This window comes from Lissotriton helveticus, chromosome 9 (genome assembly GCF_964261635.1).
Source record: "Lissotriton helveticus chromosome 9, aLisHel1.1, whole genome shotgun sequence".
Classification (NCBI taxonomy): domain Eukaryota; kingdom Metazoa; phylum Chordata; class Amphibia; order Caudata; family Salamandridae; genus Lissotriton; species Lissotriton helveticus.
This window is the reverse complement of record NC_136070.1, coordinates 124,574,012-124,595,932: the sequence shown is the minus strand read 5'-3', so window position 1 is coordinate 124,595,932 and position 21,921 is coordinate 124,574,012. Positions and strand designations below refer to the sequence as shown.

Below are 21,921 nucleotides of genomic sequence, written 5' to 3'. Positions count from 1 at the left end.
TGTTAAGCCACGTAACATGGCTTAACGCTTGTGAATAAGGCTCCCTTTCACACTGTTAAGCATGGAAGGGGAGAGCAATGGGTGTTGTGGTGGACGTTCCACAGCTACACCCATTGATTTTGACGCTGCCTCCTAGTTACAAAGGCATCGTAAATGGGAGGCAGTGCTAAAATTAAGACCAGGGAAAACTTGGTCTTTAGCAGGCGAAACGAGGAGAAATTGGTTATTTCTACTTGTTTTTGCGGTTTCCATGTGTCTGCCCTGTGCAGCACCCATAGAAACAGCATATTGCCTATGTGTGTGCACATAACACACTTAAAGAAAATGCAATTTTGCAACTTGTGTGCTGCATAAAGCAGCACACATAGAAGTTACAGAAGGGCATTTAAAGATCTTCCCCTCAACGCACACCCTAAAGTGCAAGGCTGCCTGTGTTGGCGATAGGCTGCTAAATTTAGCACCAACGCAGGGCTGCACCGTATTCTTGTAAATATGGTGCAGCTCTGCATTCGGAAGTGGCGTTCAGCCAAGGAGGCTGACGACACGCTCCGCCACTTCATTGTAATAAGCCCACCATTTTTATGGGGTTGCTTGTGGTCTTATTTGCAAATATAGCAAGATTTGTTCTTTGCACCTATAGCAAGGTGATCAAGAGTAGCGTCTATCATTGCTGGACTTACCTCTTGAAAGGCCTGCGGGAATTGGCACTCAGTCGTCACATTTTCTGAAAAACTGATGATTTGTAGAAACCAAACCCCCTTGAAGCTAGTAACTCAGGCCGGTTGCAAAGTAATCTTTAAATATATTGCTTTTCGTAAGTACATTTGGGTAAATATTGTGCCTTGGTTTTTGTAGCATATAAGGCTGGCACCTTCAAGGCTCTTGGTGCCGGGGCTGATTTTGTTGCATAGCATTCAAGTGACTCAGTGGAGGATATAGCAGAGAGGGTCACGTAACTTTAGTCCCAGAACCAGTGTAGTACACTCTGAAAATATAATGCATTACCTCTTGGGCCCACTTTAAAAAAAGTTGTAATGGTTGAGTTGGTAGCATCTCGCTTTGCGAAGTAGTAGTTTACTCCACCGGGGTCCTGTGCCATTTGAAGTCCTTCAAGCCGAGTGAAACCTTGTTTACCCTTTATTGCAGAGTTACAATTGAACATGCCAGAGCTCGCTCCAGGGGCGGTGGCGGCGGTGGCATGAGAGGTGGACGAGGAGGTGGAGGAGGAGGCGGCGGCGGCGGAAGATACAATGACCGTTTTAGCAGTAGCAGTCGTCGTCCGCGTGGTGGTGATAGGAGGTGAGTGTTGTAGCCGACTTTGACCAGGTTTATTCCACATATGGACCCGACGCCTATACTGCCTCGAGTTTTTTCCCCTGTGCATTTGCTGTTATTTAATTGTGCCTCCTCAGCGCTTCTCCTCTTCCACGTGCTACCATCCAAGTAACAGGTTATTTTCAAATGTTGATTACATGGTTTCTATCCTTTAGATCTGCTCCACCTGTAAGGACTGAAAATCGCCTTATAGTAGAAAACCTATCTTCAAGAGTGAGCTGGCAGGTTTGTTTAAGCTTGTTTATTTTAAGCTTCTTGTAAATGTAAATCCGTTAACTACAAAGATAAAATAACTTGAATTAAAATTTTAGTTTGATAACTGTCACTTAGTTTTAAATGATGGGTGGCGATTTTGAAATTTAAAAAAACGAATGTATAAAATGTTTGGGAAGGGATTTTTTTTCTGATTGTTTATTATCAATTTTAACCAAATATTAAACCCTTTATTTGCCAGCCTTTCTGTGTGTCGTTGGCCTCGTGACGAGGACTGCCTGTGGGTTATCCTAATCGCTCTGTCTTGGTCACTATTGGTTGGCCCTGTTGAATTTGCCAGTCAGCTCCTACCGTGTTATTTGGCCACTCCTAGATCGTTGATGGTCTTGACAATATCGGAGCACTTGTGAAGTGCCAGGTTGCAGCGGCCCCCTGAGAGTTGATAAAGAGGTCTGAATCTTAAGTTGAAAGCTGTTCCTTCTGTAAAGCTTCTGAATACATGTCGAAAGATACGAAATTGGGTGGTCGTTGGAATCCTGATCGCAGTAAAGTGGCCCTTGGTAACTTCTGAAGTAGAAAATGTTCGCCATCATCCGTAGTCCTCAAAAGGGGAGGGTCGTGTGAATAAAGGCCATCTTTGGGTAGTGATCAACACTTGGGTGGCGAAGAGCCAGTCGGGCATGTATCGAAACTATCTCCAAGTGCTTAATGCAGTTTGCTGCTTGACTAGCCTAGGGAAATATAAATAAGGTAAAGTAAAACATATTTTAATCTGTGAGGCACAAACTAATTAGTATTTTAGAGTCTTATTGCTTTACTTTTTAAGTTCAGTTGTGCAAAACAGTTAAATATAGATTTTTTTTTTTGTAACCGTAATTACTAAATATTAACATTTTACAAGTAGATGTTGTGCCTCAGTTTAGTTATATATCATTTATTCTATTATTGACTTAAGTAAAGCAAAAAGGGGTCTAGCCTGATAAACTTGAGTATCCTTCGTTCCTCGTATTTATTTCCAGTACCTAATTACATTTTCCTGTGCTTGCTACAATTCTTGTTAGGATCTGAAGGATTTCATGAGGCAAGCTGGTGAAGTTACCTTTGCTGATGCACACAGACCCAAGTTAAATGAAGGGTAAGCTTGCTGTTTTCACTAGCTTGTTAAATGCCTGCAATGGATCTACCACATCTGTTTTACTTGATTTGTTTTTCACACACTGTGGGATATCTCCGTACACTTGTTTCTATTGTCTAGTATTACTGTTTTGCCTTTTTATATACACAGTTCTGCCTTTAATGTCTACAGAGTTAGTTATTGATCTGTCTTTACACTCGTGGCAGAATAGCAGGAGGAAATCCATGCAAGGCATTTGAGCTGTGCCCTGTTAAGAGTTCCGTGCCTTTATTTTATACTCTGGGAATCAGTTTGACATTTGATTGCACCTTATATCGTAAACTCAAATGTTTACCAGACTAAATGAGCTCTGAACTCCTGCAGTGCCTTCATTTCGAGGTCCTCACCATTACTCTATCAACTTCTTTTTGAGCAACGTTTTTGACAATATCCCTGATAAGTGGAGGATTGTTAAAGCCTCGCCCCATCCGGCTGATCAGCAGGAGCAGTTATTATTGTCTACTATGTACACCATTTCTTGTATCGTTTAGTTAATTCTTCTCCTGGCCATACTCTTCTACCCTGAAAGTATTCATGTTCGTACTCTGTCGTACTTATTACTTAAACCAATCGTCAATTGTGTTTGTGTAAGACCTGGTCATTCATTGTTAACATGTAAAGTGCAACTGCACCTTTTGTTACTATGCGATATAGAAATCTGCTAAGTAAATAAAAATTGTTCGCATTTACCCCCAGGAAGGCTAGACCCAGAGCCCACAAGATTTCCTCTGCGTTCAGCCCCACTCTATGGGCTCTCAAATTAAGAAGCAGTGTGTTCTCTATATATAAATAGCGACAGTGTTCCACTATGTACAACTCTATTTGAAGATGTAAAGCGCTCTGATTGCTTAGGGTCTAGCCAGCGATATTTAAAACATTAATTAATCCTGTTCCCATTCAGTACTATTTCTCTGTCTACTTCCCTAGCTCTTATCCCCTCTCCCCTGAATCTCTCCCCATGCCTGCTACTCTGCCTAGCCCCCTGTCATTAGTGCCCTTTGACTAAGCAGTCCTTCTCCCCTTGTTGGGGAAAGATCCAATATTTATACTCTGGAGTCTCAGCGAACCCGCTGAGTCCACTGTGCCAAGGGAGCCACTCACAGCTGAGGTATTGCCAAAGCACTCCCTCTCTTGGGGTAGGATCCAGTATGTAGGCCTTGGAGTCTGAGACCCCTCTGAGAGAGTCCACTGCGTAAAGGGAGCCTCTCTCAACAGATAGGGAAGTGATCCACTTCCCCTGGGATCATAGCTTACTGGACTTTGGACGTTGCTTTGACTCTCCCGATTTGTGTCCCCATTGCCCTTCCCCTCCTCTTTCCATGCTGTCTCAACTTCCCCTCCTCTTTCTACCTTCCTTATCTGTCTACTTCCCCTGCTCCTACCCCCCTCCCCTGAATGTCTCTCCTTGCTTGCTTCTCCCCTTACGTATTTGTGCTATGTTGACCTTTTATTTATTTTAAAGGTTTTATATAGCGTTGGCTAGACTCTGAGGTAGCGGAGCGCTTTACAAGATTATCAGGTCATAGTTATAGGTTACATCGTTACAAAGGTTACACAGTTATTAGAGCATGGCAACACAGTTACTTGTAAGGTCGAGAAACAATAAGCACAAAATACGTAAGGGGAGTAGCAAGCAAGGTCACTAAACATACTGATATTTATTAAAAACTTCATTGACCAAATCATTGCCATTGGATGATATGACGTGGTCTATAATCTTGTTCCCATAAAGGTATGCATATTTTCGTCCCCTTCTGAAGTTATTGGTTCTAAAATTATTAAATCCTATTTATGTATACATTATTGATGGCTTCCCCATATCTATCGTGTTTAAAATGTGGGATCTTGTCACCAGAATAGTCACAGTACACACATGGCTCGCCAGCTTCAATATCACATGTAACACAATTAAAATCCCCATCCAAATTAAAACATAAGACCCTACAATTCCCTTCACAAAACGATAGAAGTCCTTTTCTAATCCGGCTGGCAAGATGGCTGCCTGGCAGGAGCTCCCGTGAAGAACTCCTGGTGCTGGGGATCCCATACTGGGCTTTATCCCTGTTAGCACACACCAGATCGCCGGAACGTGAAGCAGAAAAGTAACTGGAGCAAAAGTAATTGGATTGGCAAGTAACTTTATTGCCCATGGGGTCCTCTCACGGAGGTTGGAGCCAGAAGCTGTGGGAGCCGGCCGAGCCGCCACTGGATTCAAGCCCTCGCGCACCCACCGAGACAGTCTGACCTGATGAAGGTGGCCAGACCCTGAGGAACTGGGAGCCTGTTGAGACTGCACTCCCCATCGGGGATTGACGACTGCGGAGCCCCCGCAACCTGCCACGGGACCCGTGCCTCCAGACACCCCATCGCAGCGCAGCTGAAGCCCCGAGGAGCCTGCTGAGTCGGCTCTGAGGATTGTCCCCGCTCGCACCACGCAGCAGAGGACTCCAGACACCCCGGCTGAGGTCTCCAGACACCCCCTTCGCAGCGCAGTGGAAGCTCTGGGACCAGTAATCAACAGATCACCCCAGCAGCTCCGGGACCAAAGCGGATCGAGCACCGGACCCCCCCCCCCCCATCAAATGCAGATGCTGCCCGCTACTCGGGAACAACGGTCAACACTCGCAGCAGCGGAGCACCGCGGGATAGCTGGCACCAGGACAAACACCGGACCCCGCCTCCACACACGAGGTGAAGCAGCGACCCCCCCCCCCACCCAGAAGACGCCGGTCGCACACAGGGACGAGGCCACGACATCTCACGCCCGCTCCGCAGTAAAGGAACCCCAGCGGACTAGAGGGCTGAGAGGAGCTGGGGACGCCGGCTTGGTAATCAGATGCAGACACTGGAGAGGCACATTAGCGTGCAGCGGTCCCAGCGGACACAGACTCTAATAACAAAAGGTATTTATGTGCATTTTCCCGGTTCTCATCCCTAAAACTGTATTGCACAAAATGGCGGGGGTCTGAAAAACAAAAAAACTAAGGCTATAAATCACCTACTGTGCCCATGAGGTTCCCTTGGGATGAGAGTCTCCCTCACAGTGTGAAAACGAAACTGCTCTCCCTGCTCACAAAGCATGAAAATAAAAAGAGGACTAAGGTCTCTTTTCCCCCTATGTGGCGGCCATTTTGGTACAGTCTCTCTCTCGGATCACCATCTTGGACTAGTCATTGTTGCTGGGCTATCAATTTATTTCACTATCTGGGGTGCATCAAGAACTCACCTTTTAGGCTAAGCCCAACTACTACCACTACTGTACTCTGAACTACGGATCTGTGATCTATTGTACTCTGATGCACACCTATCTGTCATGTAACAGACCGCCTGCATCTGCATTCTGCTTTACAAGTATTATACTCATTATATATTATTTATAGGTTTACCTGTAAACATAACTATTCCCCAATTGGACTCTGCACAATCTCCCCTGTTATGCTACCGCATGTATTTTAGGTCTATAGTTTTCAGAACTATTCCTCCAATTGTACTCTGCACTACCACTTTACACAATTCTGCAACCCGCACTGCATTACCTGTATTCACTTACCTCTCTTTCATGTAATGCATCGACTGCTACCTCACATATGCTTGTCGTTTCACTAGTGTATTTTCTGCCCGCTAGTGCCATCTCTGATCCAGATAACCTGTTGTGTTTGCATGGGCATCTTGCTCCGGCATATCACTAGTGTTCACCCACCCCTGCGCTATACTGCCACCATACCAACATGGAGCTCAGCGGCAAACACACATATAAAATAAACTACCCTCCCGTGCTCACCAAAAAAGCTACTAAACGCTTTAAACACGACTTCCTTAGGTCCCACCCAGAAACACCCTTTGCCGACACCTACTTCTCATCGGTCAATGGACCCTTGAACACCGACATCATTTTCCACACCACACGCAGAGCGCAATGGAAAAAAGTGTTCCTCACCCTATTCACCGTCTCCACCACCAGGAAATCCGCACATGGCCTAACACTCTCCATCACATCGTCCCAACTCCTCCCAGGCAGAACCACCATCACTATATACAACAACGGGATTGTCTTAATTCAAGCGACAGACAGGAACCTGGAACTACTTGACAACATGTTCCCCTCTCTCAAAGAGCACCTTTCCAATCCTCGGACTTACACGCATATCACCCCCTGTCCTACCTCCCCTAACGTCACAGCTCCCACCCTTAACTCTCCTAACCCAGTTCAGCAGCAAGAAGACACGCACCTCACCTTCACACCCTGCTCCACAGTCAATCACCTGCCCGTCTCAGCTACCCCTCCCCGCCCCTCATACATAGACATAGACCTGGTCCCTCCACACACCACTTGCTTTCCCAGCCCCCCTACTAACCTTCCTACCTCCGCTCATCCTCCTGTCTCCCCCTCCACACTTTGCACTCCCGTACCTTCCCCCGCACATTTTTTCTCAGAGCACCCCTCCTCCCCCAATGGCACCCCACACAACATGACTCTCCGACTTCCGCCCCCCCCCCCCCCACACTTAGCACTCCCGCCACGCCTAGCCTGCATCCCTCCTTCAACCTCCCACCCCCCTCGCTCACTCCTCAATATCCCACCTCCTCCCCCACAACAGCCAGCCTTCACATCGCCCCCTTATTCCCTTCCCCCCCCTAGCACGGATGCGCTTCCCAATAACACCTATCCTCTCGCTAACGCCCCAACACCCTCATCAGCTCCGCCTCTCCACCCGGACTGCCCCCTGTCAACGTATTCGCCGGTTCAGCGCCAGTACCCCCCCCCCCCCCCCAACACCGCGCCCATCATCACCTTGGACATTATGTCCACCCTCCTCCAATTGAAAGAAGAATTACACTCCATTAAAGAGTTGCTCTTCACACACCCCATCAGACACCCCCCACCCCCCCATCACCACCCTTACCACACCTAACACCACGTCCCCCTCACCTCCTACTCGCCCTACCACACAACACTCCACACACCGGACCTCCATCCCCTCTCGCAATACCAACAATCGCAATAACAATTGCAATCTCATTACTACCAAGCGCAATACTCCTCCCTCTTCTACACCTAACAACACTTCCTCCACACCTCCTACTCGCCTCATCACACATCTTTCCTCACATTGGACTTCTACCCCCTCTTGCAATCGCCCCAGACGCACTACCAACACAATCTCTGACCATGACGTACACCCCCTTCTCCACTCTTACGACCCGGCTCCCCAAAAGCCACTAGCTACCAACATGTCCATCCCAACGATTATATCTAACCACCTCAGGCACCAAAAGGATAACAGAGGCGCTGTCCCCAACAACCTCACTAATGTACCCCTCGTTACGGAATCATCCTCCACCCTTTGCACCCCTAGCCTTAAATGCATACTTTTCAACTGCAGATCGGCCCAAAGACATTCCACGGAGGTCGCCGACCTCATCATGTCCCTGGAACTGGACCTAGCCATTCTGACTGAAACATGGCTGTCTGATTCCTCTACACCTATACTGGATATCCTAGTCCCTTCCAACTACTGTATCATTAGACTTGACAGGGACAAAAAGATAGGCGGTGGAATTGCCTGCATCTACAGAAGCAACCTCTCAGTCTCCAAAGTGGCCGTCTCCTCTCTTACTTCCTGTGAATACCTCTGCCTTGATATCATCAGCGAAAGCAAACCGGTATGCTCACTACACATTATATACCACCCACCTGGGGACAATCTCTCCTTCGTCCAACAACTCATGGATACAATTACAGCCAACTCAGGACGGCAGCACACCCAAATTTTCCTTGGCGACTACAATCTCCACTGGAATGACAGCAGTGACACAGTGGTAAACAGCCTCAAAAGCTTTCTCAACGCACTTGATCTCAACCAAATATGCAATAGCCCGACCCATAAGAGAGGTTCTACCCTTGACCTTATCATCTCCAAAGAGGGCGCTATTCAACTGGAGTCAATCCAACCTTGTGACTGGTCAGATCACCATATTGTCTCCTTCCTCATCAAGGAAAAAACCAGACTTAACTCAGTTCAACCCCCTAAGCACAAAGTGTGGAAAAGAGACTTGAAGAAACTCAACCCAAACTCCCTACCACCCAACAGCTGCAATCGTCTACTTCCCCCTCCCGGCGATACAGACGTTCAACTTCTGACTGACTACTATCTCAATACTATGTCCACAATAATCGATGAGGTGGCGCCCATGCAACTGAAAAGAGTCTCGTCCAAGAAGACTTCCAACCCTTGGTATGACGGAAGCCTCAATGAGGATAGACTGGCGATGCGAATGGCAGAGCGCACCTGGAGGTCAGCCCCTTCTGCAGTGCACCTAAAAAGTCTAAAGAAACAGAGAAACGCCTACTTCAGGAAAATAAAACGCTCAAAAAGACTTCTTCAGCCTCCAGCTCGCCCAAGCTAAAAACCGTCCAAGAAAACTGTTTGTTAGTCAGAACACAATCCAAAGAGCAACCCCAGACAATCAGCTCCATGGACGTTACTCCTTCCTGCGAAGACTTCTCTGCCTTCTTTATCCAAAAAACTGAGAGAATAAGAAGCGATCTCCTCAATGACGCTATCCTGTACTCCAACCCCCGACACACAGCAGTGCCTCAACCAAAGAACAATGCTACTTGGTCATCCTTTGACACTTACTCCGTAGAAGAAATTGGCAGACTGCTCAGCGCCTTGAAACCTTCCAATCACCTCTCTGACCCCCTTCCTGCTAACGCTGTAAAAGACTTTTCCCCTTGGCTTCTCCCACTCTGGTCTAAGATTATCAATAGCTCTCTTCAACAAGGATCCATCCCCAACGCCCTCAAAGTAGGGCAAGTCACACCGCTACAAAAAAAAACCAACAGCAGACCCCACTGATCTAAACAATTACCGCCCTATTACAAACATTCCCACTCTCGCTAAACTGTTGGAAAAATGCGTACAACTACAACTGACTAAACACATAGATAAGTTTGATCTCCTAAACGCTCATCAGTCAGGCTTCCGAGCAGGGCACAGTACCGAAACTGCCATGACTCACATAGTGGACGATGCCCTCCAAATCCTAGACCAAAACGATACCTGCCTCCTCATCCTTCTGGATCTCTCCTCAGCATTCGATAGTTAAACATGAGAACTTACTCGAACTGTTAAACACAAGAATGGGCATATCTGGGACTGTTCTAAAGTGGTTCACCTCATTTCTACACAACCGGACACAAAGAATCAAAAGCAACAACCTGCTGTCCTCTCCGGTACCTGTATCGCTAGGCGTCCCTCAAGGATCCTCCCTCTCCCCAACACTGTTCAACCTAGTTATGGAACCTCTCACTACGTTGCTACAGGCATCTAATGTGCACTTTCACATGTATGCCGACGACACCCAACTTTATCTCAAAATACAATCTCCCAAGGACATCATGCTGCTGAACACCATGATCAGAAACACCCAATCCTGGCTTGCTGAGAATCACCTCAAACTCAATGCTCTGAAGACCGAGTTACGGCTCAAACATGGCTTAAGCAATTAACGGCTCTAAATGTACAGCCCATCGTAGTAGACTCAGCAAAATCTTTAGGCATAACACTTGACACCAATCTCAACATGCAGCAGCACATCAGCAAGGCAACCAAAGGAGCGAACTTCCAAATCAATACCCTGAGAACTAAAACCCTTCCTTCCTGCCAAAGACTTCCAAACTGCAGTACAATCTATAGTCATCCCGCACATAGAATACGGTAGCACCGCCCTCTGCGGGCTCCCCCCAACTACAACGGCACCCCTAAGAGCGTCCCTTAACGCCGCAGCGAGACTCGTCACAGGCTCAAAAAAACACTCGCATATCTCCCCGGACTTTAAATCACTGAACTGGCTACCTTTTGAAGCCAGAATTCAACTGAAAATCGCATGCATGACACACAAGGCTGTGCACCTGAATTCACCCGCCTACCTCACTCAAAAGCTGACAATTTCGGGTGGCTCCTGAACTACTAGAAGCACAAACAATCTTTTGCTGAAACCTCGAAGATTTCGGAAGGAAAAAACTTATAAACGCTCCTTTTCAGGAATGGCACCCAGGATCTGGAACTCACTCCCTCCTGAAACCAGGCTCATCTCCTCCAACACAATCTTTAAGAAAGAAGTTAAAGCGATCCTCATGGCAAAATACACATGACCTATTATTCCGTATCACTCATGAATCTGCTCTGTAAGTCCTGCCCGACCTTGGCCTATTGTACCACCCGTATTATCGAATTACTTAATTGTATATGCTCACTCTTTGTATTTTGTTATAATGTTTGATGCACCTGGTTGATTTATGTAGATTGTTATATTGTTGACGCACCTGGCTGACTTTGCACACTTTACCCTCTCCACCTCAACGATCCTTACTTCCCTTCTACTGTCGCACCTGTGGGACTATACATCCTGCACACACCCACCTCAACTTTGCCCACCTTTAAACTCTAAATATTCTAAACACGCTTAAGCAAGTATATGCTCCTTGTTATTGCACTTTATACTATTGACGCAATTGTTTGTCTATACAGTGTACCGACACTACCACACCTGTGACCTACCTCATGTCCTTTGACCTACCTATGTAACTAGCACCTTGTACCTAACTACCTCATATATTACTTTGTATATACGCTTTATTACTTTGTATTTTTACTTTGTATTTTTACTTGTAAAGCGCTCTGATATCTGCAAAGATCTTGTTCGCGCTGTATAAAACTTTCAAAATAAAATAAATAAAATTTCGGTGCTCCTTGAATTGTCAAATAATATAAAAGTTTATGATAAAGATCTGATTTTCCTAAAAAATTAATTATAAAAACTCTTAATGTTTTGATTCAGTAAAGGTTTTCCCTACGATCAGGGGGGGGGGGCAACTGGAATTAATGTAGCCTGTTTTAGGATTCCCATTTTTAATGTTAGTGCTTATAGTACAATGGTAATCAATTCCCTCCACGATAGGGGGTTACACAACTTTCGGCCTCCCCTGATGTTCACGGGGGGGGGGGGGTTAGACAATCCTGATTTTGCTGTGTATTTGGCTGATATTTATCTCACTGTATTGGATCATTTCCCAATATATTACTAGGGTCTTCTTTGGATCCCACAATTTGAAACCCCTGTGAGCAATCTCAGTAAAGGCTGAAAGGGATGGGGTCCCTCTACTCTGTATTGGATTTAATGGTACTACCAGTACACTGTCTCCGATGGATGAGACTATTGGAGGTTTGCTCATGCTTTTATGAGGTTAACCCGGTTGTACTGGCTGTAATCAATCACATGCTTCTAAATCAAAGAGGGGCACATCTATTTTCACAGCTTAGATTATATACCATGGGTGAACCTCTTGGGGCCGCCCAGGTCTGTCTCCCAGACATCAAGCATGATTGAGTGGTCCCTGATAATTTTAGTGGGAATGGCCTGTATAAAAAGCCTAAAGGTAGCACTATGATCTTGTTGGGATTTGTATCCAGGTCAGTACCCAGAATATCCAATATTTTTTTTTTTACAGTTAAACCATTGTTAAAATTAGGACCATGCAGTCTTTCCCCCCCGGCTCCCCCTTTTCCTTCCTTGTGGGCCCTATCCAAGTAACTCCTGGCCATAATCAGATGACTTTATATAGCCCTGTCCCAAGCTCCCGCCCCCCCTTCTCAGCTTTTGGTCCACCCAATGCATAGATGAAGTCATTAATTGGGCTGTAGTTTCTGCCTGGCCCTCCCTCAGTAATGGCACTTTTCCCAGTACCACCACCACAGGGGCGGCTGCCAGTAGAAGATGCAGGATCTGGATGCCAGTCCTTTTTATGCCTCAGTCAGATTTTTCCTATTGGCGCCTGCGCTTCCTTGTCTTAACAGCATTTTTCCCTGCCCAGTAGTGGTAAAGACCTATTTTTAATTAGTAAAGCCTCTGTAATACGGAAATTTGATTTAGATTCTGATTCGAAACCATTTAACTTGTCTTCAATGTGGGCCAGTCTCAAAATAATTGGATTTAGCATGGTAAACATCAGGGTTTTCCAGCCTCTGCCATGAGGCTTCATCTTGGGGTAGGCAAGCTGTTTGGGGGGGGGGGGGGTGTATCGATATTTGAGAAATCCACAGGATTTAAGGCTTTTAGTTGTAACATCTCCCACCCACCACTTTTTTTTTTTTTTTGACTGCTTAGCAAGTTTTGCAGGTTTAAGTCTCTGCAGGCTCTCCACCCTCTTCTCTTCACGACTGGGTCAGGAATTATTTCCGGGCTTGAAGTTTTAGTCAGTCTTGATGCCCTGATGGATGGTCTTTGGGTAGTACAGATTGACTCTAACTCTGGTGCAGGGTATTGAGCCAGTGGTTATACCGGGGACTGGATCATGGGCTATTTCACTCGCTAGGTTGATGCTGGGTCCACAATCCTCAAATCTTATGGCGGCCGTATCCCCCTAGTGAAGATCTTTTATTAACTAAAGGTTCCAGTGATACACCGTTCCACCCTCACAATCTCATGTTCAAGTACAGAGGTGGCTCTAATCAAGAGTTGAATGAGAGTCCCCGTGATAGTCCCGGCTGGCTGCACACCTTTCCCCTTCCGTTTGCTCATCTTTGTATTTTATCACTGAACAGATATATATTAAACTGGGGCTCTCTGCCGTTTACAAGATTGTTCAAAAGATAATGTATAATAAGGAACCGGCCACAGTACCTTCCTTTGATGTAGACCTCGGGGGGGCAGCACAGTCTTTGACGGGCGCAGACTGGTCCGCCCTTGGCCCGGGCACGCCCGCGCAGTGTGAGCCCAGCGGCCCATTTGAGCGCCTCCTGGTGCTTGGAATCGATGTGGGTGGGGTGCCCACTGCTGGGACTTGTGGTCCCCCGGCCGGCTACCCACTCGTGACCAGGATTACCCCAGAAATGACTCGCGGGGGGGGGGGTGATTTGCAGGCACCTGTGGCAGACAGCAATTGCAGGTAAATTGAGCACCCGCGCAGCCCTTTTGAGTGCCTCCTGGTGCTTGTAATCGACGTGGGCGGCGTGCGCGCCGCTAGGACTGCTGGGACTTGTGTTCCCCCTTGCGGTGGCGGCGATTTGCAGGCACCTGTGGCAGACAATAATTACAGGTAAATGGAGCTCCCCTCAACAGTCAATCAGCCACTATTACTGCTAGAACAAGCAATAACAGGATCATGTATCACGTCAATAAAACCCAAGCAGCTCCAGGGTAGAATCTCTGCTGAGGGGGCCAAGAAAAGTGGCCCAACCCTGCCTCCTTCAGTCACTAACTGGCATGGGAGCCCGCAGCCAATTTTAAAGCGCCCCGATGATACTGGTGTCCGGGCGCACTAAAGTGCAGGGCAGGCTGGGTAATGTAGTCCCCACGTATCCGGTGGCAGGCAACAGGTAGTACAAGGCAAAGCAGGACAGTTTCTGTTGCGAATAGCCTCAGGCTTTAGGCGGAGGCTTCAAAGGGGGTGGGGGAGCGCCCGCGGTGCTCAGCCCAGAGTGAAGTGCTCCCCCCCCCCCCCCCCCCCGAAACCAGCAGAGGCTGCGTGCACCTGTACTTGCACGAGCCGACTAACTGTAGTTTGCCTGTGGCCTGCGCTGGATAAATCAGTTCAATGGCTCAACGGTTGTGTCTAACCCTGGGCGTAGTTCACGAAGTAGCGCTACGTGAAGTACACTACGTGAGCGACGCATAGCACTACATGAACTGCGTAGTACCCTGTTGGCACTGTGCAAGATACCGTTTTCAATGATTGCACAGTGCCGGATGCTTGTCCGCACTGCAATCATTGAAAACTGCATCTTGCATAGTGCGAGCTGTAGTTTTCTGCCGCTCGAGTAGATTTTTCCTCGAGCAGCAGCTTTCTCAAAGTGGACTAATAGTTTCTCATCGCGAGTGGTCGCAAGCATACTTGACCACTCGCAATGAGAAATCTGACCTCCCCGCGTTGAGAATCTCGACAGGAGGTTTATTTTCCACGCTCTCGATCGGCCACTTGATGTTGCTGATCGCGAACGCTACACGTGTTTGCGCTGTGCAATTGGCCAAGTATCACAAACTACGCGAGCGCAGCGCTTTGCCCAGGGTAGTTGTGTCTCCAAAGTAAATGGGCAAAACCAGGCAAAGCTGAGCCGCAGCCGGGTTTGGTGGCTCAGTGGACTAATGCATCTACTGCAGGGGCCTGTGTTCGACCTCATGGTCGCAGGTTCAAATCCCGGCAGATCCACTCAGCCTTTCATCCATCTGAGGTCGATAAAATGAGAACCATTGAGTTGGGTAACAACAAACCTCTGTTCAGCGCCAAGATGCCCGGAACGTGTGCTTTACAAATACACGTTATATTATGTTGGTCCCCTAACAAGGGGCTCGTTGATAAGCTGTGCTGGCCGTTAACGGAGCTGGGGCAGGCACAGTTAATTTAGATGCAGTGGTTTTTTCGGGCGTCTCTTGCTCGCTCGTTGCAGTCGGCGAGAAACAAAACGTGGAATCAGGAATACTCACTCCAACTTTACTCAATGTTTTCATTTGGACACCACAAGGGGAAAATTGCAATGTTAGTCTTTCAATGGAAGCGCGGAACTTCTGTTTACAAAAATTAATGTTCTCATATAGTGCAACTGGGGTTTATGTAAAGCGCTCCGATACCCGTTTTCGGGTCCAATTCGCGATCTATAAAGCTTTGGGGAAAAAGAAAAGGTAAATCAACATCTCGGTGAAGCAGCCGCATTTCTCTGTGTTTCTAGGATCACCTCTTACATTAATGTGTGGTTTGACGACCGGTCCCCTATCTAGCCAGACCTTAAAAAATGGTGGGCTACAACTAGTCTGCCCTGGTCAGCTCATCCTGCTTAATTAAAGATCCTAATTTACATCAGTCTGTCTACACCAGGGTCATGGAGACCGAACTCGCTGCCACTGTTGGAATGGTGATGAGGGGTAATCTCTGGATGGCTTTAACTTACTCATTCATAATATTGTTGTAGAAGGTGGTAATCGGGTAGTCAGCTGTATGTTGCATGTATGTAAGTTATGCCATTTTTTGCTTGTAAAGATAATTTGAAACTTTTATTTCTAGGGTTGTTGAGTTTGCATCTTACAGTGACTTGAAAAATGCAATTGAGAAGCTGTCTGGGAAAGAAATAAATGGAAGAAAGATCAAATTGATTGAAGGAAACAAAAGGAACAGGTGCGTTCGCTAATTGATGATTTTGTTTTACCATAGTTGAATAATTACAATGATCAAGAAGTCCATCCAGATGTTCCTTAAGCCAGCACTTTATGGAATTATATACAGTTGTATGGCCAATTGTCATTCACATCAGCACAAACATTCCAACAGTGATCTTGCTGGTGTTACATCACTGGATGATTCGAAAATATTCTGCACAGCTGCATGCAACTCGTTTTGTAGGCAGGTCAGTGCATAGAGGTTCTGGTCTTGCTCCTGATTGAGGTACTCCCTTATCACTTTCCTTGATTTTACATAGTATTGCTGTCAAATGTTCAGTGCTCGAGTTGTGGAATTGGTTTTAACTAAAATATATAAGTATTGCCTCCAGCTTGCAAAATTATTTTGAAAGCTTAAAAGTGCTTCAGCTACGATTTCAGGGGAAACACCCATGATTTATTATGATTAAGGCTCCCGGTTTAATTGGATATCCACATAGCTTTTGTCCTGGCAGTCATGTCTGACAGTATATAGAATCATTCAAAAAGCAACCCAATATCCTTTCTATCCACTTTGAAACTAAATGTTTTCTGTCTGTATTTATCTGCACAATTTGAGTAAAAACCGCTTTAATTATGATTACAAGCCAATGCCCAGTGCCGAACGTGTGCCGCTCCGGTAGCCTTTACCCAGTTAGGAGTTTTGTATTTAGTTGTGAAAAATTGTTCGGCTATTATAGGTTTGTAAAATTTTCCGATAAATGTGTGGTTGGAGGAGAATGGCACTCCTAGGTTATCAAGTGTCATACATGTAGTGTGAGGTTTGTGTACCTGGATGCACAAAAGTATGATTTTGGTATAGAAACACGCCATTCATTCTTAAGGGCGATTTTAAATGTGTTAGTTATGTAAGTTTGTGTATGTGTGACCTAAAAAAGAATGTCCTCAACTCTGCAATTTTAATCTGCTCCTAAATGTATGTACTTCATAGATCTGTTTTACTGACTAATTTTAGGGGCTATCCTAGTCGGGCGTTTACAGGGAAAGTTACTGCTTCCTCTGTAACGGACTACTTGTTGCTTTCATCTGGGTTTTTAGGAAAAACTAATTTGGAGCACCTTAACACTGTAGGCTGTGGCCTGAAACCTTTGTGGTGTTCCCAATTCAGCAGTGGCTTGAATGCTGTGTTGAATAAAAAATTGGCCATATGTTCTCTCTGCATAATCGCAAACATATCCACAAATACGTTCCAACCTGGGTACCCATAAAGGGGGCTGACGGTAATATGTCCTGATCTTATGTTTTCACAGCAAGTTTAGAATCCAGCATTCATGCAAGCTACTCTGTGGTTCTTATGTTGCTTTAGGCCTAGATGAAATGGAGTAGACTAGACGAAGACTAAAGTTGTTAAAGATCAAAGGATGCGCCTGAGATGCTAGGCGCCGCAGCAGCGCTCTGTTTTGCATTTTAAAAATTGTTGACGTACTGAATTGTCTCTGTTTTTAAAACTAAAACTTCGTTATTTTCAATTTGTGCAAAGCCTACCTGTGTGAAACCTTTCTCGCTCTCTATCAGGTCGCCGCCCCGGTCCACCACGGCTTGTGCCGCTTGCGTGGAGGGCGTCCTCGACCTTTGGCCCGGCCCCCGAGGGCGTAACACTTCCGCCAGAGGCGGGACCGGTGCCTTTTTAGGCAGACCCACAATCTCCCGCGGGTAGCGGGTCGCCAAAGGCGAGCCCGTCTGCGCCCGTCCGTCGCTAGTCGCCCAGATCCCTGGCCCTAGGTTTCCGAATGGCCCCATATGCCCGTGAGGAGCTGATTCCCATTGGGAGACAAGCCGTTTGCACGGCTCGTCGGTGGCACCCGGCCTCTCCCTGTGCACCATGTAATCAATGCGGCCTTAAGACCACAGAATACAGTCTGCTACCAGTGTTAGCTGCCTCAGGGTCCCAGACCTCTACAAATTTAAATGTAGTGAGTCTAAACTATAGATCACTAGTAAAGCACCATGAAGATATTTGGGAGTTCATCTCGGATCATTCCCTCGACCTTCTATTTTTGACTGAAACCTGGCTAAATGATGACACTCTGGCCATCTCTGCCCTGGCTCTCCCCCCAGGTTATCTGTTATGCTCACAGAATAGACCCGAGGGTAGAGGGGGTGGCATAGCAGTGATTTTTAGAAGTGATTACTCTTGTACCCTTAGTGCTATAAGCATTACTAGTTGTGAAAGTGCGATATTTAGGATTCGGATCTCCGACACTTTTACCCTCACGGGGCTTCTGATATATCGCCCCCCAGGGTCAGCTGGCGCTTTTCAGGAGTCACTGATTTCGACCATTTCTGTACTGGCCCTACAATCGGCAAACTTCAGTATATTGGCCGACCTTAACCTTCATCTTGAGTGCTGCGATTCTCCGACCATACTGAAGTTTTTAGGAGATTTGGAGGCCTGCCAGCTTAATCAGCTAGTCATCGGGCCGTCGCATCAGGCTGGCCACTTATTAGATCCGGTGTTCTCAAACATCCAGGAAATCTGTTTCCCTCCCTAGTCCTCTCAGTTGGACGGATCACTTTCCAGTTCATATCTCAATTAAGATTCCTATTGGTTCTAGGGAAAAGCCTCCCCCCCAGGTTATGGAAGCGCCCCTGGAATAAACTGGACAACATCAAGTTTGAAGACAGACTTAAAACCACCCGTCCTATTTGGTCTACCAACGTGGAGGAGGCCGATATAGCTTACAGGAAGTGGTTAAAAGACTCACTTGATCACTTAATCCCGATGATCTGGTCAAGGCCTAAACGTGTGCCGTGCCATCGTGGTACTCCGAGGTGCTAGCAATGAAAAAAACGCAATGCAAGCTCCTGGAGCGCCTCTGGAGGCGATCTTATGACCACCTGGCAAAAATTAATTTTAGAACAGCTACAAAAGCTTATCATAAACTTATAAAAACCTCTAAAGCCAAATACTATACTGATCTTATTAATTCCAGCACTAATCGCCCCAAAACCATTTTCTCTTTAGTAAAAGACCTGACTAAGGCCCGAGAAGGTTCTAGCAACTTGATGGTGTCTGATCCACACTGTGAAGAGCTAGCATGTTTCTTTAATAACCAAGTCAAAGGAATCTACAACTCCTTGAACCGGAATGAATCTAATGTGAACTCTAGTTGCATCACATGTCCTAACGATCCCATCTACTCACTGCAATTCTTTCCATCTATTGAGCAGAGAGAGATGGAACTCCTGACGAAAAAGGTGAAGTCTGGTTCCCCGGAAGATCCCGTTAAACCTGAACTGTTCAGAACTTTTCAGGATACCATCTTGCGGGAGGGGCAAGCTTTAATTAATAACTCGCTTCAGTCAGCCGTCATTCCTATATCTTGGAAACATGCTGAAGTTGTTCCTCTTCTAAAAAAAAAACCTCTGGATCCTGCCAGATCAGATAGCTTTAGGCCTATCTCCCTGCTCCCTTATCTTACTAAGGTGATGGAGGCCCATGTGAACTCTATCTTGAACTCCTATTTGGAGTCAAATGGTATCCTGGATGAGTCAAAACGGATTCCGTGCTAACCATAGCACGGAGTCTGCTCTACTGGCCTTTACGGAACATCTGAGGGAGGTGCAAGACCAGGGTGAAACATCCGCCCTGGTCTTGCGGGATCAGAGTGCGGCCTTTGACACGGTCTCCCACAGGATCCTGCTCGAGAGACTGTGGGAGATCGGAGTCAGGGAGCGTGCCCTGGACTGGTTTGCGTCATTTCTATCAGATCGCTCATTCCAGGTACACGCCCCGCCGTACTCATCCAGCAGGCACCCCCTGGAATGTGGGGTCCCGCAGGGCTCTGCGCTCAGCGCCACATTGTTCAATGTGTACGTCCGCCCCCTGGCCAGTTTTGCCCGGGAACGCAAAATTAAACTAATATCATATGCGGACGATACACAACTCCTCTTTACCTTTTCTAAAAACACTGTGGCTGACCAGACTAAATTCCAGGAAGATATTACTGCTATCGCAAACTGGTTATCGCAAAACCATCTTCAGTTAAATTCTTCTAAACCTGAGATACTCCTCTTAGACAAGGAATCACAGAAATGGGATAAACACTGGTGGCCCCCAACACTAGGACCTACCCCCACCCCTAAGGAGACTGTTAAAAACTTGTGCGTGATGCGGGACAACACACTCTCGATGGAAACTCTGGCCAAGAGTGGCTGGTACCTGTTTTGGCCGCTTACGCTCTCTTAAGCCCATTCTGTGTTTCTTTGAGCCACATACTCGGCAGATCATAATCCAGGCTCTAGTCTTATCCCACCTAGACTACTGTAACGCTCTTTTTCTTGGGTCTAATCTGACAGTGATTAATAGGTTACAGAGAACCCAGAATGCTGCTGCTTGCATTCTGTGTGCACTTCCAAAAACCTGTCATACCTCCCATTTCCGTCGTCTTCACTGGTTGCCGATCAAGCAACGCATCCAGTTTAAAACCCTATGTTTAACACACAAAATCATGCACGGTGTAGGCCCCCAGATTTTGCAGGAACTATGTTCCCTCTACGTCCCTACGCGCGCCCTCCGTTCAGCGGACCTGTTTCTTGCCCGTACAATCAAGTTTCGAAGGATAAGAGCTGGTGGCCGTTCCATTAGGTGTCTGACTCTGGAACTCTATCCCGTTAGGAGTCCGGTCTACCTCTAGCCATTTGCTATTTCGCAAACAGATTAAAACTTGGTTGTTTTCTTTGATCTAACTTTTCTTTGCTGCTGTGCTGTAGTGCTCTCTGGTATGTTCACAAGCGCTGGGACGCCCCGTCGCTGGGGTAGCCATGCGCTATAGAAGCAGATTTAACATAACATAACTTGCCAAGATATTACTACTAGCACTTGTATTTGATTTGCTAGATATATGCTGCTGTGGTACGCTGTTTGACCCTGTTTTTAGTTATAACCTCTGTAACAGCTGGTAAAATGTCGTCTTAAATGCAGTGATTTAACTTTTTTTTTGTTTTTGTTTTTTTAGCAGGTCCCGGAGCAGATCTCGTTCACGCAGCAGAACCTCATCCAGATCTCGAAGCAGGTCTCGCTCCAGGAGCCGTAAATCTTACTCCAGGTCACGAAGCAGAAGCCGAAGCAACCGCAGTAATCGTAGTAACCACAGCAACCGGAGTAATCGAAGCAAATCTCGTTCTGCAAGCAGGTCTCCTGCACAAGATGCACTGCCAACAAGATCTATGAGTAGGTCCAAGTCCCCTGCATCAGAAGGTCGTCCACCATCCCGATCCCCTTCTGTTGAACGCCAGAGATCTAGATCAAGATCTGTTGAGAGTGGAAAATGAACTATGATTTTTTTTTTTTAAGTAACATACTTCAATGTAAAAGTGTGTATTGGGAGGGTGGGGGGGATTTGGGGTTTGGCTGGCTGTTTTAGATGTCGTCCTCCAATCATTATGTATTAAATGTTTTTGATAAGCATTTTCTGGTAATTTTTGCGTTTGCACCTCTGCTAAATGTAGTCGCTGTTCACCTGTTCAATGTAGAAAAACAGCATTGAACTTAACATGAAACCTTTTCTGATCCATGCTTCTACAGTCAGTTTCGGCATTAAATGTGCAACAGCACAATTTGTCCTTGACATAACCTCTTTAAGGCTTGGAGAATTTTTGTCTATCAAGATACTGGATTTTGGAATCTACATGCAAGTGTTTTAAGTTGGTCCGTGTAAATTCTTTCTCAGTTTACGGAAAATGTTTTATTGCTGACTCTAGCTATGCTTTACAGCAGTCTGTCGTGAAGCTGTTTTTAAATGATGTTCCGATGGAGCAGTACCTCTTAAGAGTTGATCTTCAACCATACTGATTACTCAAGTATGTTTTTATTGAAAGTGTTTTGTCTATTTAGCTTGAGTGGGGGGGGCTATAGTGTCGTAAGAAAAACCAGCGCTGTGGTGGGCTTGTCTTAAGTTTGTTGAATGTAGTTATTGTCTGGGCTTGACCATGAGATGTGTACCATGGTCTTGTCTTCTTAACAAGCTTCAACTCGAGTGCTTAGC

At 46.3% G+C, this 21,921-nt stretch overlaps 1 protein-coding gene across 4 annotated transcripts in view; it reads left to right on the top strand.

The window, feature by feature from the left end:
• The window catches only part of SRSF5 (serine and arginine rich splicing factor 5), a 32,963-nt gene extending 11,454 nt beyond the window's left edge, over positions 1-21,509 (top strand). For 3 of the 4 annotated variants that reach the window (XM_078659603.1, XM_078659605.1, XM_078659604.1), the window contains exons 4-8: positions 1,147-1,299; positions 1,491-1,560; positions 2,610-2,683; positions 15,783-15,893; positions 20,893-21,509. In XM_078659603.1, the coding sequence (XP_078515729.1) occupies positions 1,147-1,299; positions 1,491-1,560; positions 2,610-2,683; positions 15,783-15,893; positions 20,893-21,208 (724 nt within the window). In that variant the 3' untranslated portion in view covers positions 21,209-21,509. The remainder of the gene's footprint in view (positions 1-1,146; positions 1,300-1,490; positions 1,561-2,609; positions 2,684-15,782; positions 15,894-20,892) is intronic. The other variant, XM_078659606.1, reaches the window with a different exon arrangement.
• The last annotated feature ends 412 nt before the right edge of the window (positions 21,510-21,921 follow it).